The sequence below is a fragment of the Struthio camelus genome, chromosome 22, assembly GCF_040807025.1.
Source record: "Struthio camelus isolate bStrCam1 chromosome 22, bStrCam1.hap1, whole genome shotgun sequence".
Taxonomy (NCBI): Eukaryota; Metazoa; Chordata; class Aves; order Struthioniformes; family Struthionidae; genus Struthio; species Struthio camelus.
Genome location: NC_090963.1, coordinates 213,385 through 238,763, shown reverse-complemented (window position 1 = coordinate 238,763; position 25,379 = coordinate 213,385). Strand labels below are relative to the sequence as shown.

Genomic DNA, 25,379 nt, shown 5'->3' with positions numbered 1-25,379 from the left:
AACCAGATGGTTACTAATTAAAGGGAGTCAAGTGAGGAGGCTGCATTGGCCTTTCTATTTTTCTTCTTCTGAAGAAAAGATTTCCTGACCTTGGAGGAACATCATCCTCCACTGTTTGCAGGAGCATCCTCTTCCAGTGCTTGTAGTCCGTGATGATCTCACTCTCTGCTGCATACTTTAAGGACTAATCTGTCCTGCCCCTGAGTACAGGATCATTCTGAAGAAGTAGGCTCAGATGGTTTGCTATAAGCCCTAAGTAGCTGCCATGGGAGGTAGGAAAGAAATGCAGTTGTGAAAACAAAACGAAAAGAGAGGAATCTGAAACATTGGGAAGAGCCCTTGTCCCTCAGACGATCTGGGAGCTTCTTCTGAAGTCTCCTATTGTCTGTAGAAACAAGACTGTCACTGTAGCGCTGCCCTTTAGCTGAGCCTTATCATCCTTGGGAAGCTTCTTGTTCCTCAGCGTGCTGCACCTTGCACGCAGGGAAGTAGTTTAAACACTGCCACACTCAGGCCATCTGTGTGCAAGTGGACTGCTCTACGTGGCCTCTTTCATGGCACTGGGAGCTGGATGGTTAGGAAGATGAAAGGCAAGCACAGTGCGTTTCTCTTTTTTATTTTCAAGAACATTTGGTTTCTGGAGCCAATCTTAACAGATGCACTGTCAACGCTTAACAGTCCAACCTCATGTGGAAGATCTGCATATGGGGAGAAATGTATTGGCAGTAACAAACACCTCCCACTTGAATTCATGTCCAAGAAATGCGAAGCAGCTTTGCCTCAATTAACTTCCAGAACTGTGGTCTTTCATGAGCTCCCTTTGCTGAAATCTTGCTCCTTCCTCCTGTTGGCATTGTTACTGAATGATGAGATTGTGGGGACTTGAATGAGCTTCCACACAGGAATGCTGGTAGAAATATACTTTGATAATCTACCCTCAATTATTTTGCTGTTAGCTAATGCTATTGAGATCAAAATGCTCTCTCTCCTAGGTCAGATGAATGGTTCCAGATTGTTTTGCTCTATTGCTGTGGTGTATTGTCATTTTTGTCTCAATCTGTGTCTAGCCTGGTTTAGCAGGCAGTTTGTTCCCTGCAGAACTTCAGCAGTGACTGGGCAACTTCTTCAGTTACCTCCATAGTGTTGGAGCATGTTGCAACCTGGGCAAATTATGTAGACAACCCTGAGACCAACACAGCTGCTTGTGACTGAGGAGCACAACAACTGCTGGGAAGTCAACATAGCAATGTAGGCACAGTATGGAAAGTGCAAAATGCCTTTGTTTTGGTTCACAATTAAAGCAGTCTGTTTCTGAGGGCCGCCCTTACTGCTTTCCTGTCTTCCTCTGGTCTTCACTTCTGGTGGTTGAGCACAAAGAGCAGGTCTTTTGCACATTCCTCCTTGTTTTCTGCAGGCGTATGCGCCCTCTTGTAGGTATGGCTGTTGACTAGAAGGGGGGAGGTGTGATCAGAATGGACAGGGGCATTCTGTCAGCCCCAGAAATACCTGGTGATCACATCAGGCTGGCCGTGAGATGCTTGCCCAGAATCCTCTGCTTTTCTGGCAAGTTTTCTGTTTGTTACACAGACCAGGTGCTGAGGGTCTTTACAGAGAGGGACTGGTTTGTGTAGCTGCATGCTCCTTGAGAGCAGGGGCTATGCCTGCTGCCATGGGAAGGATGTGGGATACACAGCCCTTTCCAAAGGGATATCAACATGCTTGCACATTTGAAGATACTTCTGTATGTATGTGCCCCTGTACTACTCACAGTGCAATCGGCAAATCCTTGCTGTATCCTACCTTTTGGAGGGATGAAAAAGAGAGCTTTAGGAGAGCTTAGCCCTGCTGTAGGCAGTCCTGTGTCTGTGGTGGTGTTCAGTCCATTTTCTTTCTGCCTTCTGTGCACCCTCTGGAGACACAAGCGCTCCGTGCTGCTTTTATGGCAGACAGAGACTCTTAGACAGGACTGGCTCTACAGGTTGAGAATGGTCAAAATAAGGATCTCAAACCCAGTTCTCCTTCTGAAGCGACAGGTTGCGCTGTCAGACAGGTTGCCTGAATCGAATCAATTCAGTTTGTGCCAAATGCAGTCCGACCCCCGCTAGAGCTCTGTTTTCTGGTTCCAATTGGATCTTGTATGTTTCTTCTTCTTTAGAACAAGCCTGAGAAGATTTTAGTGCTGTCTAGCCTGGACAGAGCTGATTGGGTTTCCGATTTAACGGTGAACTGAAAGCATTTGGCCCTTGGCTGCCATGGGCAATGATGGCAAATTGGCTAGCTATTGCTAATGTGGCAAGAGGAGAAAAGCTGCTTCCTTTTCTCCTCTTTATTTGTGAAGAAGTCTGAGCTCCGGTTATGAATGACCTTTGTCTCTGGTTACACGTATTTTGGGGCTAGTGCACTATACAGACAGGGCTCTGTGCTACTAGGGATATCCTGGGGACTGATAGGGCCATCCCTCTTATCGCTCCCCAAACTAGGCCCACGTGCAGCTTTCCCTGACAAGATGTTGCTGCTGGGTGAATGTTGGGAGGTTTGTGCAGGAGCTGCTCAGACTTCCTGCGGCTGCTCATAGTGCAGGAGCTGCAGAGGAAACGTGGACAGATGAGTTGGTTTTACTGGAAGAGGGCTTGTGTTCTGGTGTTCTCTGTGGGTCCCCTAAAAATTGAGGAGCGCTGATTTGGGGTCTGTTCTGAAGGGGAAGGCATTGTCCTTTTGTGTCCCTGACAGCACAGCACAAATCCATGTCTGCATGGTGCTGCTGAAGCATCCATCTCCCTGTCATGAAATATTCATGCCCATCTCCAAATGGGCTCCAGCACAGCAAATCTACATGTCCGCCTCCTCCCCTGCCCCCTAAGTCCCCCACATGCACACAGACAGTCTGTGTTGCAGTGAGGGCAGCTGTAGGCTCTGCTGTGAGGTCAAACCAGATTCAGGCAGCTGATCTCTGTGTCTTTGAGGAAATAAAACAGAGCAGTAAAGAAGTAGCAAAACCCCAGGAGGTGCTTTTGAGACTTAACCCTTTCCAGGCAAAGAAGCACCAACAGAAACAGAGTGCAACAAGCAGTCTAAGCAGTGTAGGGAGAACCAGGCCGAGAGAGAAGCGGAGATGCTGTAGTCCTTTCTCAATCTGGGAACCCTGCTGGAGGGAGTGACCTGGAGCACAGGCTCTCCTGCTCTTGGATGTACTGGTTTAATCCATCTCATGTGAGTTGCTGTGCCTCTCTTGGCATTGTTGAAAGCTTGCTTGCTTTCGCTGCATTTGTTCTGCAAAGCGTGAGTCCTTGCTAGAGTGTCATGGAGGTGTATTCTCTTTTCCCTGGTTAGGGGGAAGGAGTATAAGTCTTGGGCCTTGTGAGTTACTTTTCTTGGAGTTTTATGATCAGGACATTTTTGAGCCTCCTCCTCATTTATGGTTAAGATATTAGGCAGTGAAAATAATATATTGCATCAATTATAGGGAGACCACTCTAGTCAGAGGAAAGGCTATTGATTTTGTGGCAAAGTTTCTGGGCTGGGAGTAGGGACTGGCCAGGGGTGGGAGGGGGTTAGGACTCCCTGTGTGAATCCTGCTGTGTTGTGGGGACCTCACTGTTGCTAGATAACTGTGGAGCATAGCGAACGGTTGCATGCAGGACGCGCTGGGCAGGCACTTCTTAGGATGAAGAGGGGATTTGATACCTCTCAGGCATACAGCACAGGTGAGCTGTTGTTTGAGTGGCTTGGTCTGGCTGGTAGATGCAGGTGGCTTGTTCCTCCCTGTTTGTCCCCTTGATAATTTGATTTACGTTCCCTTTTCTTCCTCTGGATCCTTCTGTTACCATGGGAACTATGTTCACAGTTGCATTTTATTGGCTTCTGGAGAGACTCCTTCTTCCCTTTCACCTTATCTCTTTCCCATTTCCCTGCTTGGACATGGAGCTGTGGCTGTCAGAGGATGGGGAAGTTTGCAAGGATTCTGATAACTGGGATGAAGGCAGCTGGGGAAGGCCACTGGGTCTCCTGCTCTAGGACCAAGAGCACCCTCCATCTATTATTGCTGTTATAAGGAGGAATTATGAAATATGGCAAGGCCTTTAGAGATTGGAGGAAGTAATTCTTTTTATTGGGCCTTTCGCTTGATCTTTTCTGCATCCTGCAGATATGTATCCTGGACACCTGCTCTCTACAGATCTGTCTGTTCACCCAAAGGTGTCTCCTACTTTGTGAGTCTACTATGTTTAGTGGCCTGGGATCCAGCATCAGGATGGTACATACTGTGTTCTTCATTGCAGCTGAAGGATTTTCTCACCTGCTTCTGCAAACGCCAGGCTAGTGTCAGGACAGCTGTATGGTTGAGAGAATGTAAGGGAGCAGATACTGCTCTGGGCTCTTGCACTGTCGTCCTTCGTGCTGCCTTTTGCTTTGTTCAAGGAGACTCTGCTTTGCCCTGGTAGATTAGGGGAAGCATGGAAAGCTGCAAGCAGCTGATACTATGTCTTAATGAATCACCACTTGTTGGCTATGTACCTTAAGTAACTGTGTAACGTGCCTTGGTCATTGCTATTTTCAAGTACACCATATTTGCTTGAACTGAGACTGGCATTTGAAGGAGGAAGGGGAAGTGACACAGAGGGGAGGGGTTCCCCAAACTTCTTTTCAAGGTGGTCACTCTTTTCTGTTATCATCTGTTCCACATAGAGTGAGTGAGTGGGGCTAGCAGCTAGGCTGCTTCTGCATCACACGCTGGCCTCTCTCTTGGTCCCTTCTTCCTCCTGTCTAGTTGCACTGCTAGGCAGCCAGCAGGGCTTTGGCAGCCCCTTCCGTTTCTTCTCACCTAATAACAGTTCCAGCCTTTGCCTTTGTCCTGGCTAAGCGCCTTAACCTCTGGCTGACATTGTACCTGTGGGCCACATCAATCCCTACATTTGCTGCACCACGTTGGCCAGCCTTTTCTGCTGGACACATGGCTCTCCCACAAACACCTGTGTTGCCTGGACTGGGAAAGGACTTAGATGCTCTGTTCGTAGTGTTCACACCATATAAAGGGCAGTTGTAAACTGCTGTAAGGTACCTGTTAAACAGACATTAAAGGAGGATTGTCTGTGCAAGAGGGAATGATTTAATGGTTCAAGTACCAACTTTAAGCCACTGCTGCTCTCTAGAATGGAGTGTGTGTTTAGCTCTTCATATTCAGCGCAGGAACAAGGGTGTGTTGCATGCTGTGGAAATCCATTTCGTCACTTCTGTGTGTGGATGTTAAAGCTCTATTTGGCATTTTTCATTAGAGCCACAGTTTCTCCTTCTCTTAGTTAAAACATCCCTTTCTACTGTGCCATGCTGTTACTCTGTCATGCACAGCTCCAGAGATAGCTGCATCTCCTTTGCATCGTCCAAGAGAGAGAATAGGGTAAATACAGTAAGGCTAGATGTTTTTTAGCTTTTCTTTTTCCAATTCTGGTGCTGCACCTCAGCATCAGAGGCACACAGAGAAAATCTGACTGATTAAAACAACCCAACTTTCCCGACATGGAATAAGAGGGCAGGACACCTACGCTGCTAGGATCAGAGCCTCTAGATTTCGAGGAAAGAGCTGGGCTACATGGCATCCTACAGGCTGCCTGAGCTTGAGTCTTCATGGGGCAAGCCCTTGAATCCCAACTGATACCCTGTGATGGTGTAGGATGGTCTGCATGTACCTTCTAGCCAAAAAGCATTATTTCCAAGTGGTGAATTATTTTGGGGAGCTCTTCCTTGTACTCCCTCTGTCAACACTCAGAAAAGTGGTATCTGCGTTCCGTAGTAGCCCACAGTGCAGAGGAGTGGACCACCTCTGCTTCTCATCCATTGTCTTAGCCTAAGTGACTGCCCTAGTGTTGGAAGCTGCGTGGTCCTGCCAGGTGAAGTGTCCTGTGCTTAGATGCCTCTGTTGATTCTTTCTGTCCTACACAGGCTGCCTCTATCTGGTGAAGCTGCTGATAGGTCTTGGGGCAGCTTCAGCTGGACATAGAATGCGTCTTGCCCTTGGCTTTTGTAGGAGTGGCCTCTGAGGCCACTGTCCTGCTCTGGGGTAAAGATGCTGCCTGCTTCTCCCCTTTCTGCCTGGCCTGCTGTGAAGAGCAGAAGTTTGCCAGAGCAGGGATTTGGCTCCTGCAGAGCAGGAGAAAGGAGGATCTGTATCTGTCTGTGACTGTGCTGGCAACCTCTGCAGACAAGTAGTGTGCTCTCACCCCTCCTTTTACTGCAGATGGCTGGGATCCTGTTCCCCTTAGGACACCAGCCTGTCTGCAGAAGTACTTCTGGGGGTCTGACCCTTCAAGTGAACCCTTGGAGAACCCTGCAGCTCTCTGGGCTGTTCCTGAGTTGACTGTCTGCGGGATTTGGTGCTGCCCAGGCCTGCTCATGGGGTCCTAGTTCCGGGATAGCAGCCCACCTTTCTTTCCCAGGAGGCAGAGCAGGCTCAGCCAACAGGATTGCCCTGCCCCACACACTGGTGACCACATCTCCGCTCCTCCAGCGGCATCCAGCGGGGGCTCCCTGGCGGCGGGATACAAGCCTGCCCTTGCTAACACGGCGTCCGCCGGGCTTCCCGAGCTCCCCGGCTGCCCGAGGGGAACGCCGCTGCGAGGCCGCTCCGGGCCACCAGGTGGCGCCGCTGCGCCCGCTCGGGCCGGCCGGGCCGCGGGCGGGCGGCGCCGCTCCGCGCTGCCGGCCCGCGGCGAGGGACTACCGGCGGGCCCTGCGCCACTCGCCGCGCTTCCCCGTCACCCGTTGTTGGGCCGCTCTGCACCCAGCACCCACACGAATTCTGGCTCACGCCGTGATTCCCGGTGAATCCTGCGCCCAGCTGCCTCCATGACCTTTGTGGGCAGCCGCTTGTAAGCGACTCACTAACAGTGGTGGTCTGACAGAAGCCTGCTGTCCTCAGCCAGTCTTGCCCTGGAAGAGTTGGGATGAAGCTTGGGAACGTTTGAGCAAACTCAGAAATCTGTTGCCTGGTTTTCTTGAGTTGGTCATGCACCCAGAGCTTCCAGCTGCTGCGTGAGGAGCTGCCCCCGGGCCCTACTCTGACTAGGAGCAGGAAATGCCAGAAACCTCCTGTGCAAACCAGCACTTTTCAAGCCAGCTCGGCAGACCCGGGAGAGTCAGAGTTGGTGGAAGGTTATCTGGGAAGCCTTGTGCACACAGAGCAGACTTCTTTATAAAGAAAGTGGACTTTGTCTTTCCTTCCATGTTTCTGCTGGCGTGACAGAGGGATACGTGAGTGTTACATGAGAAGCTGGCCCTGTAAGGCCATTCCTATAGGGCAGTGTACTACTAGTGGCAGGTAATGCTATATGAATACTTAATACGGCTATTGGAAAGTGTAATGCCACCGAACATTGTACTACTACTGCACCTTTTGGACATGAAGTCTGGGTTTTCGGTGGAGTGGTGTAAAGGTCTCTTGCCCTTTTATTCTCTTGACAAGCAATCTACTCTTCTTTGGAAAGCTGAGACCTGTCCCTGAGGGAGTTTGTGGAAGAAGCTGAAACCCAGGGTGATACTGGGACTGTTTTCTCATCATTCCTGCATCTAGGCTATGGGATGTCCTTCTCCTTGCCCCCTCTCCCCCGCCCCCTCCCCCCTCCCCCCAAAAGAAAAAAAACTTCCCATCCTAAAGAGCCACTGGTGCTGCAAGCTCTTGTCTGGCAGTGTTGAAGAGAGGGAGGAGTGCTGAGAGCTGTGGAGACACAGCCTGCCTCCAGGACTTCACTTACCTTGCTGTGCACTTTGGAAAAGGCAGTCTGGGGTTTGGTTGTGCACCAACGACTGTAGGGGCAAATGCAAAGGACATGTTAATTGGAGAGCATGAAAGGAGATAGGGAAATCTGGAGCGTGAGAGGAAGATGAACAGAAAAGTGAACGCCAAGCAGTTGGGCAAGGATGGGGTGGTCCCAGGTACTGGGACCTTTTCCTACCCCCAAATTCCAAAGAGTCCTGCTGGCAGTCAGCTGAGGTGCTCAGCACCTCTGGCAGGAAAGTGGCATCAGATCTGTGTATGTGTATGCATGTTTCAGGAGACCGAGGTATGGAGGAGCAAGGGTTGAGTGAAAGCCAAAGGAGCGGAACTAGGAGTAGAGCATGAATGCACAAGTAGAGCTTATGGCTTTGCTCAGATAGTCCCACTCTCTAGCACAAGGAAGACAGCTGAACTTCTCTGGGCAGCTCCTAACTGTACATTGGTAGAGTTGAGTCTGGCTGTGTTAGCCCTGTATACCATAGTGTTCCCTACTTCTCTGCAGTACTCCTTGCTTGGTTCACCAATATGCCCATGATATGTTGGGGGAGAGGTTTTTCCCTCAGCTAGCAATTTGGTTAAAGTGTGGCACATACTAAGGTGCACATGACTGATTTGGGAACAGAGGCTGTGTGTGTGGGAACAGAGGTAGTAAGCGCTAGTCGAAGCTATTAGCAACACAAGTCCTTGTCGTGCTGGCAGATGGCGCAAGGCAGCAACTTGCTAACTTTATCTGTTATGACCCCATTTACAGAGCAGTAATTTTGAGTGACCCCAAATACTAATAGAGATATTGAATAAAATTGAATTTGTGTCAGGCTTGTGACCTCACACAAAACTGCCCTGATCTCAACTCTGGGACTTACTGACATAAAGACCCAAAGTGTTTGCAATGACCAAGCTTCTAGGATTCCTCTGGAGAGGAAGAGACTGGCAGTTTAAAAATAAATAAATAAATAAATAAATAATCAAAGGGAGCAATTTTTCCATTCCTAGTTCTGCCTCACTACAAGGTTGTAGTAACAAGGACAACAAAACCCTTTCTTACAACAAAACCCTTTCTTACACCTTACTTGAATATTTTGTCATTCCCTGCTAACACTGCACGACAGGCTCCTGGTGCTTTGCATGCAGTGCAGCTTCACAGGGTGGCATCCCTGTGCTGTGCATTATGTCTTCTGTCTATGGTTGTATTTACCTCTGCATGCATGTAGAAAGCATGTCTGCTCTGGCACTGTATGTCTTATATCCGTTATCAGTGTGTATGCATAAAAATATGCATGCATATAATGTGTATTTGTATGGCCATGCTGCATGGGTATTCCTTCCAGGTAGGCACTCTATATGTGAGTGTGCTGCATAAGCCGCATGTGTTGGTGTTGCTCTGCAGGTCTGTTTTGCTAAGGCAGGGCTTTGGAGGTGCAGGCCACCTGCAGTCAGCAGGGCTGTGGGCTGGAGGAGGCGAGTGTGGCGTTTGTGCGGAGGGGGAGCTCAGGAATGCAATCACAGCCAGCCAGACAGCACCAAGAGCCGCCTATCTGTTTGTACAGACCTGAAATCCCCTGCAGCCTGCGCAGGGCCTGCTTGTGCCTGTGCAGCCAGCCAGGAATGTCACACGGAAATCTCACTCCTGCCGGGGGAGTGCTGCATTCCTCCCTCGACCCCCTTGGGGTCTCTCTGTCTGTCTGCTCCCTGCCAAGCTCACCTTGTGCCTCATGGCACCCAGTGAAGCAGTGGGTGTCCAGATGAAGTGAGGCAGGATACACGCCCCAGCCCACCCAGCTGCCTGCCTCCCCTTTATTTCGGAGGGGGGATCTGGCTGGCTTTGTGTCACTGAGGCGCTGTGATTTCAGAGCCAACCCTGCCTGCTCAGTTTTTCCAAACCCTCACTTGGAAGGAAGGAGCCATATCAGGATAAGAGTCCTCCCCACCCACCCCTTTCCCTGCCACCTTCCCAGCTCCCCAGCCAGCCCAAGCCCTGGGTGGCAGTGGGAGGTGCTGTCTCTGCTGATTGCTGCATTTATCACACTGGTGGCCTTGCTAAATGGTTTAACCCCTTACTCCCCGTAGACTTTGCTGAGGTTTGCTTTGCTGACAGCAAACTCCATGGTCTGTCCTGCTGGTGGCTGCCCCAGCCTTGTAGGCTGCCACATGGGCTCTAGCTTTCATGTCTCTACCTGAGATGAGAGAGATGGCCCCCTCCCTCACTGAGTGGCAGCAGCACAAGCTCTCTCCTGCCTGCAGTGCTAGTAACCCTGGGGGTTTACTTAGTTTGCCCATCCAGCCACTGACCAGATGCTACTGAACAGGAGCAATTTATGGAGACCAGAGACAGCAAAGCAAATGTTTCTGCAGGCCCATATGCAATCAGCAGCCCAGTCCTGGGCCCAAATAGATTCAGGAACCGCTTATTACATGTCCTGACTCATCTGCTGGCAGAATCACACAAGGCAGCTGATAGCCTAACTTCCAAACTACCTGTCTCCTAGCACTTGGCACAGGCCTGTATTGCTGTGGGTGTCCTTTATACAGCTAAAGCCTGTTGCAGAGGCCACCTAAGGCCAGGCTGTTCTAGTAGGGGTTAAGCTCATCTCCTGTGCCAGAATCACAGCAGCATCAGGGGTTTGCAGACAACACAGTGGGCCTGAAATGACTTCCCCTGGGTTGTAGTGAGCATCTGAGATCACTGGAGAACTGAGCTGGCATGATCGTTTATATGGGAGTAACAATAACAGAAGAAAGTTTGTGGAACTGTGTCGTGCCTGGAACCATACAGGCATTAAGAGCACGTCTGATATTGTAGTGATAGCAAGACATCCAGGCTCCTGATGTCATTCCTGGAATTTTGTCAGGAGTCTTAAGTCTTTTCAAGAGGATGGTGTCAGCCACACTGTGACTGCAGTAGTGTATTTTCTTTTGGGAAGAGGACTGCTTAGCTTGATTAAATTCTGCTCTACTACTCCAGCACAAGCTATGTTTTGCTTTTAGAACTGCAGCATATGAAAATCCTACAGGGAATAGAGGGGGGGCCCAGGACCCACCTGATCAGTCAGAACAGGGCTCAGCTCTGTCATGAGAACCCTGAGCAGGAGACTGGAACTTCTCAGTTTCACTCTGACTCTGTGGCCTGAGGTGTCTTTCTGTTTCCCAGACTCTTCTGGCTGTAGTGAGTAAATGGCTTTGGCCTGTTGGAGATGTGATGGGTTAATAAATTAGCGTGTATGAAACAGGCTGAGGTTCTCCTTTGAAAGGAGTATAGAAGCCAAGCTGGACACTCCTGATTCTCTCCAGATCCATCTGGCCAATGGCACACACTCCCTAGGCAGCTGCAGAGGTGGGAGAGGTAGCAGAGGCTTCTCACAGCTGCCTGCTGCTGGCTGCTTCCCTGCTTAAACTCTAATGAGCATGTAATGAGGGAGCCCATTCTTCCCTGGCTGGCCTGGAAGCTGCAGGGCTGGGCAGAGACCTGGGGCCTCTGATGGGTTGGCTTTTTCCCCCCCCCCTTTCCCTGAGCAGCAGCTTGTGGTACCATCAAAACAGAAGTGAGATTGAAAGCTCACAATACAGCCTGACAGAGATGGAGGCATGGCAGGAACTTGCAGGGCTGTGGGATATGAACCTGCGCCAGTGTCCAAGGGGAAAAGAGAGCATTGGGGCCAGGAGTTTGTATAAAGATAGGTTGGCAGGGAGGCTTGAGGGTAGCACCTCAGAGAGAGCTGATGAGATGTTTTTTTAGGGCAGAGACTACCTCCACAGCAGTAATGTAGCCTCTTCCATCTCCTCTCTGGATCTTTGCCTTTCCTGGGAAACATGGAATGAATCTGAGTCTGCGTGTGCCAGGTCTGTGGATCTGGCATTGGAGCTGCCACAAACTCCCTACACTATACCTTATGGTAGATGCCTTTGCTGTGAACAAAGGGACTGGCCTTTTGTGCCAGACCTGCCCATCACCACAGGGCTTGGGCAATCCCTTTCCTAAACCTCTGCGCTTAGATACATGGATCAGCAAAGCTGTTGCTGAAACAGGCATTTCACAGCCCCAGACTTGTTCCCTTCATCCCAATTCATCAGGACTCTGCCATCTCTAGGGTCTCTACCAGGGGATAATCTGGGATTGGAGTGAGCCACTAGGGAAACACTTCACAGAGAGATAGCTCCAACTAACTGTGAGTCACATCATTAACTCCAGTATAGTTAATTGGATCTAATTAATCATATTCATAACAGTAATGAGGGCCTTGCCCACAGGGGTCTTGCAAAGGATTGAGCTTGGGGCTGGCATTCTGGAGAGATGATAGGAATGAAGAAGTCCCAGAGCATTAAAGGTTGCTTGGGAGCTGAATTTCATCTACTCCATATGTCCTTATCAGCAAGAGCACAATAGAGCCAGGCAGATGGTTCTGGCCCTGTAGCCCAGTGTCTTCTGTATCCCACCTTTAGTTCCCTTTTCTCCTGGCCAGTGCTTTCCAACTTGCCCAGCCCAAGCTCTTTGCCCAAGTTACTCAGCAGAACATCACAAGGCACCCTCTCGAGCTTCTTAACAAAGCACACGTGTTTGCATGGACTGACCTGAACCAAACTGTCATCTCAACAGTGCGGGTGTTGAGAAGGCTCAAAATCTGCATCTGGACTTTGTAGTGTGGCCCTATCTCCTGCTTTTATCAAATGAAGGAAAAAAAAAAAAAGTCCAAAGAGCTGAGGGCTAAATATATCTGCTTTTATGGCACAAAGGGTAGCTCTCTTTCTTCAAGGAACTGTGCAGCTTAGCTCCCAGTGTACCTTTAGAAAGGGATGCAGAGTAAAACAGCAATTGCAGCAGTGCATCATGCTTTAGAAAAAACAAAACAAAAACTTCCCAGGCTTTATAGCTCACAACTGAGCAGCATCATGTGATGAGCCCAGCTTAGTCCATTCCAGGACAATTAACCCTTTTGTTCCTCAAGGCATAGCTTTTTTGGAACAGCACCAGCTTGTCCTCAGGGTCGTTTCCATTGCTAACTGCACTACAGAGACTCTGTGGGGAACTAGCTGTGATACTAGCAAAGTATAACATGCATCTTAGCAAAGTAAAACATATCAGTTGCTGGTCCAATTTCTTCCCGTGGTCAAAGGTGGCTGCCTCTTGTTCCTTGGCCCAGGGGAGACTAGTTTTGGAGGGAGACTTTGAGATCCTGTATGTAAGTTTTGCTTGTTGTACTTGCGCTGTTGCTGTGAGCAGGAGGTCATGGTCTGCAAGAGCCAAGGAGACTGAACTTCTACCACTAGAGGAATCTCTTCTTGGGGAGAGAAGAATTGGCATATTGTTGGAAATGTCCTGCACAGATTCTGGTCTGGTAATGAGGGGGCAGGTCCTTGTCTCCAGAGCTGTGAAGCACTTCTCATTAGTGTTGATTTGCTAGGAAAAAATACATGGGGAACAATATCTCCTGTGGCCCTGAGGTGGGAAAGCGCTGTGCAAGGGAAGGGCAGGTCACAGCCAATCTGGGTTGCTCAGCCATGGGCTCACTAACATGCTGATGTACCCAGGTAGCTCCTGGAATGGGCTGCTGGTGTTTTGTTGTTGTTGGCATGGGGAAGCTTTGAGGCGCTCCAAGGACTCTGTTTTCTCCGTCTCCCCCCCTCCTAGCGTGGGCGTAATGATAGAGGAGGGAAGGGGAGACTGGGAGTCAGAGTCAAGTGTAGGGAGGGCAGCTAGCCCAGCAGATGTTAATTAAAGACAGAGGCTCAGCACTGAGCCAGCAGCGGCTGGTCCTCCTGCTGACCTTTCCCAGTCTCACTCTGTCGCTTTCATGTGTACAGTCTGGGAGAGACATGAGGGGCTGTGATGTAGGAAGCCTGGGAGGCTGAGGGGAAAGGAAGGAAGGAGAGGGAGAAGTGGCCAGAGGGCCTGGAGAACAGGTGGCTCCAACACGTCCCCTCTGGATCAGACACAGCTGGAGGGAAGGAACCGCCCCTGCCCGGTGGCATGGAGCACACTAGTTGCCGTTGTGACAGATGGTAGTATTTGGGCACTTTCATTTACCCCATGTGCATTCACATGCTGTGTGCAGGGACATGAGCCCTTTACTGCTATTGAGAAAGGTGAAAACCTGAACTAAGTTGCTGCTTGCTTTTTAGGCGCTCGGGACCCCACCAGTGAGGCAGAAAGCTATAAGACCTCACTACTCTCTGGTCCCTGAGAGAGGTATGTCAGACTATGGCTGGGTGATTGGTAAAAGCAAATGGAAGATTTCTGCCGTTGACTTTTTTGTCATTGAGTTTGCCAAGCCCCTTTTTCAGGCTCTCGATCCCACCAGCATTCGCATCTGAATCCTAGGCAGGGGTGAGTGGCTAGACAATCTGGGCCCGCTGCTCCGTGGCACTATGTATTCAGGCTTAACTCCCCTGCGCTTGTTTCTGTTTTTGCAAAGAGGTCCCTTCTGTGACTGCCAGCGCAGCCTGCTGATCCCTCAAGGCTGGGTGCTGAGGAAGACCCAGGGTGAAGAAAGGAGTGCTGGCAAATGGTCCTCTTTGTCTGCTTCGGCCTCGGCTGGTTTCCCCAGGTGTTTCTGTAGATGGGTGAAGCCACTCTTTGCCTCAGGGAAAACACCTTCAAAGAAGAATTTCTGATCCTTTCTGTTTGGGTTTGGGAGCAATAAGTATGCTTGTCTCTTCCCTCCCTCGGGTGTCTCTTGGCTGCAGTAGCTGAAGTTTGCTTTGCTAAGTTGTGTGTTTGGCTCTCCTGCTGCTTGTATTTATTCATGCCGCCCCAGCTCTCTCTCTGTACCCAAAATGCAAACATAACCAAAGGAACAACTGGCCTCAGCAAATCTGATCTGTCACACACATCACTTGCCGCTTCTCTTGGTAGCGAACAGGGTAGCAGCATGCGCTTTTTAGGGTGCAGTATGACTGTTAATGAGCTCTGCTCCCTGTCCTCAGGCATGCTCGCTTTCCCATCCTCATTTTCATGTGCTCTGTTCTTCAGAGTCGAAGTGCATGCCTCAGCTGCCCAAAGAGAGCAAGGTGCAGGCGAGGAGGCGCATGGCCGGGCCCAGCTGTGCGCAGGCCGGCCGCCCGTGGCTGTTCCTGGTGCGGGCAGGGGATGCTCAGGCCTTGCCCTCGCGCAGACGGGCCGCCCCGCGGGGCGCCCGGCCCGGCCCTTCCCTCCGCTGGGAGGGGCGGGCGCGCTTCGCTAGGGGGCGCCGCCGCACGCGCCGGGCCCGCGGCGCCGCCGGCCGCTCTGCCGCGGCGGGGCCGCGCCGGCCCGGCGGCGGGGCCTGGGCAGGCCTGCGCTGCGGGCGCCCCTGAGTCTCCCTGCTTCTGCCAGCTCGCAGAGGCATCCAGCCCCTTGCCTGCTTGCCCAGCGCCGCTGCTTTCCATCTGCCGAGAACTCACACATTTCAAGAGTAAAAGGGGGTTCTTTTTGCTTCCTGGTTTCTTGGGTGTTACCAGATGTCCAGGCTACCTGTCACTGCTGTTTGTGCCCTTCTGGGTACCGTCCCTCTGCGCTGGCAGCCGTTCCTTCCTCTGCTTACTCCCTCCCAGCCCTGCAGTCAGTGTGCCCAGTTTCTACCCCCACAGCTCACCATAGCCCAGCAGTGTCTGTGCAAGGACAGGGCACTTCCCTATTACAGTGCTCTCAGCACTGTTGGCTCTATAATGCCCTAAAGGAAGGAACAGCGTCCTCTCCTCAGAGAGCAGCAGTGCTTTCTGTAGTTCCAAGATATTTCCCAGAGGTCTGTTAAGCATGTTTTGGTCTGGACTAACCACTGTCTCGATTAAGGTGCCTGAATGGCTCAGAGGTCTTGGTGGACAACAGCTGCAAGCCTGGACCTAACTCCTCCGTGTATTTTCAAGGGGCCACGTTTACTTTCTTGCTGTGTCATTCCGCACTCCTAGTCAGGGGAGGGTTAATAACCAAGGGTCTCTCTCTGATTGTGGCCGCTGATGTACATGTACACAGAGCAAGAAGGAAAGGTGTATTTTCATTTTCAATTAAGGCTGCTGCTTCCCATCAGCTGAGATTGATTGCTTGTCCCTGGATCCCCTTTAGCTCTGCAATGCTTTAAGACACTGCCAAGTGGTCCCTGCCTCCAGCCCTCTCTTCTCTTCCCAGCCCACCCCTGAACAGTTAGTGCATTGCAGACAGGAAGGTGACACATCCTGGTTAGGATGCTGCTGGCATCATCCAGAAGCTGGTGGACTGGCTTAATAGCCTAATGTGTGTGCATTTGTACAGTTCCCTTCTGCTTCCGGGGGGGGCGGGGGGGAGGGTGGGCTGCAAAGAGCACAGGCAGCCAGCAAGCCAGCTGTGTCCTTTCTCAGCTGTATTCATCACGCCTGTAGCAGCAGCAGGCTCCCGGTTGGACTACAGCTCCTGAGGTCTGTGCCATACGCTGCTTGGAGGGCTATATTCCTGCCACCCAGCTGAAGCAAATTGTGTATTTGAAATAGACATTATTTCCACCTGAATGTGTACCCAGCTAGCTACAATCATCTTACTCCCCTTCATCTCTTTGTGTCTCATCTGCTTCACCCCCCCCCCCCCCGCAACATCCCCATGCCCCAAGTGCAGTTGGCTACAGAGACTTGCTCAGGGGAGGAAGGTGGTTAAACTCTCCCTTGCTCAAACCATCCCAGCTCAAAAACTCTTCAGGATCATTTCTATTTTATTAGAAGGGCGAGTGAAGTCACTATTCAGGTCCTGGAAAAGTAGGAGTGGTGTAAATGTCTGAAAGCTTTCGTAACATGGCGGGAGAGTAATGACGGCTCCATATTGGGGAACTGGATGTTAGTTTCTGAAGGTTGTGGAAAACTTATTGGCAAAGATAGTAGCATACAACCATTGCCAGATGTTGGGGCCAGCCGTATATGTACTTGTATGTCTAGTGCATAGGCTGTAGGAAGCGCAACAAAGAGGGGCTCAGGTGTGAACTTCCCAGTAAAGCAAGGTTCAAAAGCATGACACGTGGTGTGTCAGCCCAATTGACTGTGAGGCTTGCAGAGTTTTGTTTGAAGAAGGGAGTAGGGCAATTTGGAGTGTACTGATGGATCAGAGCAGGCTAATGTTTTCGGCTGATAAACCAGGCTTTAGTAAACAGAGGGATGCCCAGAAACAAAAGTATGGATGCTGTTATGGGGAAGTCTGGGATGTGTGTGTACTCATCAGAGGTACAGAAGTGTACAAGCAGTGCTGAGACCCATCTGTAATGGTATTTGCGTGGAATAACTGGATATTAATATTTCTTCTAGTACAGTCAGACATATATTTGGATAGTCACTCACAAGGAGACAGGTTCCTCCACTTAGGAGGTCACATACAACTTTAAACTGAGTATTAGGTGCCAGGTACTGTTTTCCCCAATTGACAACAACCAGGACTTGGGTTCTCCTCGCAGCTGCTGACTTAGCTGATAGTTCAGTGAATGTGTCTCAAGTTAGAAATCTCCATTCATCCTAGTAGCTGGCACTTGCTTCTCTACCCTTAGCTGGTTACCCTGGAAGCCAGGTGCGGCCTGGTCTGTGCCATTGGCTTCACAGTCGCTGGCTCATCCTAGCTCTGCTGTGGTGCCTGGCAGTGCCCATCTCTTTCTGGGCATGCTCTCCTCAAGCATTTGTACCATACAAGCATGGTTTGAAGTGAAGAGGACGTGATTTTGCATGTAGTGCTCCTCTCCGTTTCTGCGACTTCTCCTTGGCTGTGGACACAGTAGCTGCTCTGTCCAGTGAGTTGCTGAGCCTGTTGCAGGGATACGATATGCTGGACTCTGTCCTGGAGACCCTTTCTTCTTGTGCTGTTTGCCTTGCTCTACAACGTGCGTGGTTTGGATAGAAGTTTCTCTGTTGCTGGCTGCTTGTAGAAATGAGGCCATTTTGTCTGCATCCCTTGCAAAATGACACTTTCCCCTTCCTCGCAATATTTGCAGCGGCAGAACTCTGGCAGAGTTGAGGCTGGAGGTTTTAGCCGTGCTCAGCTTTGGGCCTGCCCCACCTTCTGCATCCCTGCTAGGGCATCTGGGAGGCGTTCCTCCTTGCAGAGGAAGGCGCTGGGATTTAGCGGTGCCCCTGAGCCAGATGAAAACCCTTGCGAAGATGTAAAAGGCGGGTGAACTATGCCGCCAAAACGTGAGGCTGCCGGGCTCGGACACGGGTGCGGCAAGAGGAGGGGGGGCAGCCTGGAGGTAGTGGGGCGCGGCGGGCGCCGCCGAGCCGAGCCCGCGCTCCGAGGAGGGCGGGCGGCAGGACCCGCGCCCCGTCCCGGTGGTGGTCGCGCCGGGGCCGGGGCCGGGCCCGGGCGCCTCCAGCGCCGCCCTCGCAAGGTGCTCGTCCCCGGCAGGCCGCTGGGAGGCCGGCGGAGAGCCCGAGATTAGGAAGCAGTTAATCAGCGGCGGAGCGAGCGGGGCTTTTATTTTGACAGGGCAGCGCTTGGCTCCTTGCACGGAGGAAAGTGAATGATCCTGTTTCTCCAAATGATTATTCAGGCTCCGGCGGAGAAAGGAGCACTAGGCACGCAGAGCCTTGCCCCTCGCCACGGCGTCCCCGCCCGCGTCCGGGCTGCAGCGGCCGCCGGCACCGGAGCCCCCCGCCAGCGCCAGGCCGCCCGCACCGCGGGGAAGCAGCCCGCAACTTCGGGCCGGGAGGGAAGTTGGTGCTCGCCGCGGCCGGCCGCCGACCTCCGCCGGCAGGCGCGGGCTGGAGCCGCCGCCAGCGAAAGTGAAAGGAGCGGCGCGGCGGGGCGCGAGGCACCGCTCGCCGCTCGCCTCCCGGAGCGCCAGCGCCGGCCTGCGGCGGAGCCCCGCGGCGAGCGGCGGGGGCACGGCCCGCCGCCCCGCGCCCTGCGGCGGGCTGCCGAGCCATGAGCCGAGTCTGCATGGCTGGCCCCGCGCAGCGCCCCGCGCCGCCGGCGAGTGCTGAGCAGCCCGCGGAGCAGCGCCGCGCCGCCATGGGAGGCTGGGCCGGCCTGCCCTGAGCCGCGCCGCGACCGAGGTGAGTGCCCGTGCCCCGCCGCCGCCGGAGCGCCGCTGCGGGGCGGCCCCACCGGCCGGGGAGCCGCGCGCGGCGGCGCCCCATTGTTTCGCGTTTAGGAGACGGGGCTCCGCGGGCGCCCGCCGGCAGAGCAGGCCGCCCGGCTGCCGCCGGGGCGCGCGTCCCATTGAGCGGCCGCCCTTGGCTTTTGCACGTCGCCCCCAAACCCGGAGCCAGGCTTATGGCTGTCATTTGCAGCCCGCCTGGCTGGCGGCAGGCGGGGTGACAGGCAGCGCGGACACCCAGTGGCAGGGCAGCAGTCCCCGAATTGAATCCAAGTGCAGCCAGTGCGCGGAGAGCAGGCTGGGGCTTCTGGGACCCGTAGTCTTTTCTCGGCTCTGTGTGTCTCGCTGCTTGGCCGGGCGTCTTTGCTTCTCGGTGTACGTGCTCCGGCATCGTGGCAGGCTGCGGGCCTCTTGGAGCGCACAGTAAGCGTGGTCCAGCCACAGAAAAATGCAGCGCGATAAGATAATGGGAAAGCTCTGCACCGGCTTTCCTGAGAAGTAATGAGCCGTCTTACTACAACTCCCAGGGGGCGGCTTGGTTTTGTGGGTGGAGGTAGCAGCATTGGTGTGCTCCTAGACAGAGGTGACAAGAACTTCTTGTGGAAAAGGGCACTGGCCTCAGATCAGTCTCGTAGATCAGGTGGCGTTTCCCACGTAGATCTGTGCTTTCTGTGTCTGCTGCTCAGCCTGCAGCTCTTGAGCAGTGGTGCAGGGGATTCAGCCCTCTACTGCCAGGTGCAGTCTAATCTGTGAAGAGTTGCTGACTGGAGATGCGGGCCAGGGATTTGTTGTCAACACTCCTTCATCTTTTGGGCACGTCCTGCATATCACCTCTAGTCTGTTTGGCCCTTCCCATTTCGTTTTTATGTTTTGGAGACCGCTTTTTTGGGGTCCTTTTACTCTGTCACTGCTTTTGCTGGTTAATTCCACAAGGACCAAAGACCTTGAATTGGGGCTCTGCTCTAGGTGTGAGGAGCTGATCTGTGCTGTGCTCAGTTCTACCTGGGCTGTTACGGATTTTTATGAGGCATCCAGTTGTGTTAAAGCCCTGGGGAGGATTGGAATTGGGGTTCCCCTTATGTGGCGTCATTGCATTTCACATGGGATTGAAGAAAACGCTCCTGTTTGAGCCCGTCCTAGATGTCAGGGAGCTCTCCTCTCTTTCTCAGGGTGTCCTAGTAGATCTGTTTCTGTTCCCTCTTGAGGTAAATCAGGTATTCAGTCAGTTTGAACAAAGGGGGAAAATACCATACATATGTTCTTTCCTTTTGCTTGAGCTGTGCACAGAAACAAACCAATGATAACAAGCCCCTTCACTGTGTTGTGTTAGGGAAACATCTCTAGCAGGTGGTGTGCTTGTCCTAGCTCTGCTCTGCTAGCAACCACTTGCTGGAGTAGAAATGTGAGAAGGATGCATATCTGAACACATAAGTAATGCTACATGACAGGGCAGGCTGCTGTGTTGTTGTATGCAGCGTCTGCACGCCTTGGGGGCAATGCTGTTTGACACGGTGTAGGGCTGTGGTGTCATACAGTTGTGTGCTGGGTGTGTGAGGCAAAGGGTTACTGACAGTGTGGCACAGGTGACAACTGCACACCTTAGATGGTGGTGCTTCCCTACAGGGCAGTGCGACAAGAGATTTAGCTGTCCGCTCTTGACCTGTGGAGTCTAGTCTCCTGTGCGCGCAGCTACTACTCTTCATCCTGTCCAAATGCTGTTTCATGCCAGGCATGCAGGAGCGATGTGCAGCTCGTTCCATCCGTCAATTGCCAGGTCTCTGCAAAGGGATGTATGCATTGTTTTACTACTTTCGCAGCAGGAGGGATAAGAAAACTGAGTCACAGAGGAAGCGATTTGCTCAAGGTCACGTGACAAGTCTATGTCAATACTGAGACAAGAACTCCTTTGACTCCAATACCTATGATAACACTGTGGCTGTAGCCACACATGTATAATACACCTATGGTTGGTACTAATACAAAAATTGCAAAGTCTGCATTGTTGTAGGAGTCTCTCTTTGTCCCTGATAGAAAGATGCTCTTTCTGTGTGCTTTCTCTACAACAATTGTCAACGCCAGTGAGCACTTTTTTTCTAGAGTATCCATACCCCGATTGCTATCGAATCTTTCTTTTGTCTTTCAACATATATTCTGCCATTTCAGCTGTGCAGATGGTGTGATCTGTTCCTCCCCATCACCCTGACCTGTATCTTCAATACCTGGGAAACTCATCTTCTTTTGCTCAGTGTTTTCTACACGATAATATTGTAGGTGCGGCTACGTCTCTCTCCTCCTGAAAGTTTTAAGCTTCTTTCTTCCCTTCAGACCCCTGCCAAAAAGCAGCATCAGCCAAATGAAAGCTGACTCACAAACTTAAAACCACGGATTTTGCTCTGTTGAAGAAAGCAAAATAATTGTTTTGTATTTTGAGGCCCTCTACCTTTTACTCCTTGCTCTGTTGTTACTTACTGGGAGGTGGCTCTTTTGCCACTGTGTTACAGAGGGAACAACTGGAGCCTGCTACTTGAAGTGACTTGACCATCGCAAATCTGGAACTGCTGAGCTCACTGGGCTGTGCTGTTCCAGGGCAGCTGCCTAGGATGCACTGGAGTTAACCTTTAGTGTAACTCTAGGCTAACTCAAGTCCATAATGCTGCACACCCTCCTTGTGTTGGCTTGGAATCGCTAAGGTCTAAGTTCAACTCGGTCTTTGACTTTTCTATTGACTCTTCAACCCAGCTAGCATGACTTCCTCCATACCTGCTCTTCTGGGGAAAAAAACTTGGCTTTTCCGTCCTTTCTTTGATGTTCTTTCCTACTAAAATGCTGAGAGTTCTTTTCATCCCGGCAGTGCTTGCTGTGTGAAGAGGTGTGAAAGGGCACATTAGCTAGACTGGAGGCTCTTGGCTTCCCCCTCAGGGAGTATCAGCTGTATCAAAACAGCTGGTGGTTTCTTATTGTTGTAGAGGTGGTACTCTCTTCATGGTTTACCCTTGTCATCTTCAGTTGGTCCTGAGATTTTCTGTGCTCGATCTCTTTTCCATATGCGGTCTGGTTCAGCATTGATGTCATGACATCTGCCTCTCTGTGCTGTCTTCGGTGATTGCGTTAGGCTCAGCTGCTGGTAAGAATGAAGCTTTAGCTATTAGAGTGCTCCAGTACATGTCTGTGTCCATTTTCTGGTGTGGATGTGTTCTTGTTGGGATTAGTTGTGTATTCCAACTGTTAAAATAGGTTTTAAGCTGTTAGGGTTTAGCTATCTCCTGGGGATGCCATAAGTTGGCTTCCAGCGATTAATGCCTTAGGACTCTCTCCAGTTGAAATGACTGTTGGATCTCCCAAGCACCCCTTTTCTGGGGGAGTAATTCCCCTATGGAAAAGCGTACTTGACAGAAACTTGCTATTCCTCTCAGAGAATGCAGCACAGGTCTGTCTCACCTACAAGTCTCTCTACTATTGACTTAGTTGTTTGAGCTCCTTGCTGTCTCAGCTGCTGCTCTCCAGACTCCATCTAATAGGGCTTTTCTTCTACTCTATCCACCTTTGAATTCCACGGGATAGCAAGAAACATGCCAGGGAGGCTGTGCTCTTCTGTTCGTCCACTCCTTCCGTTCCAAAGCCATAATGGAATAAGTTGATCCTTTCTGTTGTGTTGTCTTCCTAGAGGCACTGGCAGTTCTCCCACAGCCTTAGTTGAGCAGAAGCCTAGAATTTGCCCCACAAATGTTGTTTATCCTGTGCTGTTGCCCTTCTAGACGCAGAGTCATGCTAGTGTCTCTATCCAGCCCTGAAAGAGGTGAAGAATGGGAGAGTTATGCTAGCTTTGTAACTTTTTATGGTGTTTTTAACAGACACCTTGATACATAGATACATTGATATATGGGAAGATATAGATATCATAGAGATGTACAGATATGGCAATATTTTGTCAGTGTTACTTAAGCTGCATCAGCAAAGTGCTAGGAGGATTGCCAGCATGACTCTTTTGGTAAATCAAAATCTAATACAGGTCAGGCCTCAGTGTCACTCAGCTCTGCTAGACTGAGTTTCTTCCCTCCCGGGAAGACGTTGACTGGCAAATATGTGTTCTGTTGATCTCCTGTGTGGTTGTTCGTTGTTTCCAGGGGGTGCAGGAGCTTTGGATACAGACTTTATGTAGTCTGTTGATCCCGAAAAGATGATGATTGCCCTTAGAGGTTCATTTTAGTGTTCAAGATGTATGTAATGGAGACGTTGCGGTTCCTTCGCTTCTCGGTTCTGCTTTTTCATCAATTCTGAGATTTGGGGAGGGAGGTAAAGGTGGTAAAAACAAGATTCCTTGGTTCTTCCTGAGTTCTGTTGTGAAGCTGTCTGCTGCTTTCCGGTAGGCTGGTCTTTGGTCCTCTGATTCTATGAGCGCTGCCCTGGAACGCCCCGAGTAGAACGCACCCAGGATTCTTATCATCAGAGAAAGAATGGCAGAGATGGCTTCTGTGTTGCTGTTTCTTGCCCTTCCTCAGCATCTCCCTGGGAGGCAGCACTAGCCAAACCACATGGCACAGCTCAGAGGCATACTTCTTCCTTCTGTAGTGCGTGTTCCAGGTCATCTGGTTGGCACCAGGCGGTTCCTAGGAATGGGGAGTTGGTTTTGTTTTTTCCCCTATCTGATTTTGAAACTCTATTCCTTGTCAAAGGTGGAGAGCGTGATGGATTTTTTTTCTGATTGGGACCAGTTCACAGTGGCGTTTGTACTTGCCACGAGGCGCTACTCTGCAGGAGTCAGTACAGAGGAAGCACTTAGTGTCACTGGCACCTGCTTTTGATTTAAGGGAGAGCCACGTAAGGGAGGGGCAGGTTGCCAGGAACCTTGCATGCTCCCCACGTCCTTGGCAAACAGGGCTGTGCTTGTCAGTGCCCTGGATGTTCTGGTCCCTGCTACAGCAGTAGAGGGGGCATGTGACGCCAGCGTTGCCCCCGCGCAACTATCCAAAGCCCGTGTTGAGCCTTAGAAATAGAGATGCTGAGAGTTCTGTGTCCTGACCAGGTCTCAGCCCTAACAAAAAGGCGGGGGGGTTTGCTGCTGACCTCCTTTCCCAGCTTGTGCTCCTACTGCCTCTTCTCTGTGCTGTGAGGTAGGCCATTGGTGACATGCAACCACTGAACCCTGCAGGACTGTCTTGGTGCCAGCCATCACCCTCTGCTGGAAGAGGTAGCATGAGGATAACTGGATGCACCACTGTGCATAGTGGAGTGGGAGCCCGTTTCTTCACCCTGAGGATGTGCCCAGGCTGGGTGTAGCAAGGGGAATGAAACCTGCTTTGTACCTGCATATCTCTTTCTGGAGAGATGAGGGTGGTTCTTCAGCAGCTACTGGTATCTGGGCAGCTGGCACAGATGGCTCCTCTGTATCCCTGCATCCTTTCTGGGCCACCAGAAGGGTGCATCAGGCAGTGATTTTCAGCCCCTCTGCACTGCTAGTGATAGGAGGGTAAGGTTTTTATCTGTCCCATCCTGTCTGTCATGCTGCATCTTTCAGGGCAGCTGTAGGCAAAACAACATGCTAGCTATGCCTGGGAATCTCTGGGAGACTCTGCTCCTTGGATGCAGATAGATCATGTGCCAGCTTCAACCATACTCCCTGCTGATGGGGCACAGCCAGCTTTTGTTCCAAAGCTGTCGCAACTGCATTAGCTCAGGACTATTCTGTGCTAGGTAGTCCTTCCTCTTAGCAAGTGAGTTGGAAAGCAGTGGCTAGGTCATCACAGTGCTGGTTTCAGCAGAATCACTGTGGAGGCATTGGGATGCTATGTGCTTTACCTGCTGTTAGCCCTCTTTTCTTTTGACTTGTCCTCTTCTTTCAGTTCCTTTCCAAGAGGTGGACGCACTGGCTCTGGCTATACAGGGGACCACACGGTCTCTGCCCTTCCAGAGACTGAGAAGTCCAGGTTTCCTGATGAAAATGTTGGTTCTGGACTTTATCTTCCAAGAAGAAAGTCTATTTTTTCAGGGGTCTGCTTACAGGCTAATAGATTGAATTACAGTGCCTCTTCATCTCACGTGCTTCAAATTTTCATCTTCCCAGGTCCCTGCTGCAGAAGCAGTAGGCTTCACTTTTTACTCTGAGTGACCTGTTCTGCTTTGGTGAAGGAGCAGAAAACAAGCTCTCCTCTACAACTGCTAAATCCCACTGCCTCCAGGAATTCCATAGCTGCTGCACAAAACAGAGAACCTGCACTCTTGTTGCTGGGCTTTGCTTCCTCCGAGAGTAGGAGTTAGAGCCTAAGTTTTAGTTGTGACTCAAGACGCTGAATCCGAGCTACAGCATGATTGGGAGCCTCTTTAGGTGCTGGGGTAATAGTCCCAAGATGGCTTTAAGGCAGGGCAGTGTGCTGTGCCCAGAGGTGGGGCGTCTCCCGATTTGGTGAGGAGCTCTACTGGAGCCAAGTCCTGGGCCAGAAGCCAAGTTGGTGATCCGTGCCAGAGAGGGCGAGACTTGGAAAGCAAAGCAGAACTCCTCCTGTGTGAGAGATGTCCTGAAATACCGAGCAAAACCACAGAGTGCTCCTTGTTCTTGTCTCTGCCTACTAGTCTTCCCTGGCCCTAAAGTATGTGGGGGGCCACAGGAC

General features: G+C 51.4%; 1 protein-coding gene across 5 annotated transcripts in view; it reads left to right on the top strand.

Annotated features, from left to right (window-relative positions):
- The window catches only part of BCL9L (BCL9 like), a 106,887-nt gene that overhangs the window by 24,215 nt on the left and 57,293 nt on the right, over window positions 1-25,379 (top strand). Inside the window, exon 1 of one of the 5 annotated variants that reach the window (XM_068916669.1) lies at window positions 3,080-3,210. The exons of 3 other annotated variants lie outside the window; for them this stretch is intronic. In XM_068916669.1, the coding sequence (XP_068772770.1) occupies window positions 3,187-3,210 (24 nt within the window). In that variant the 5' untranslated portion in view covers window positions 3,080-3,186. Of the gene's footprint in view, window positions 1-3,079; window positions 3,211-18,599; window positions 18,731-25,379 lie in introns of those variants that run through there. One more of the 5 variants, XM_068916670.1, reaches the window with a different exon arrangement.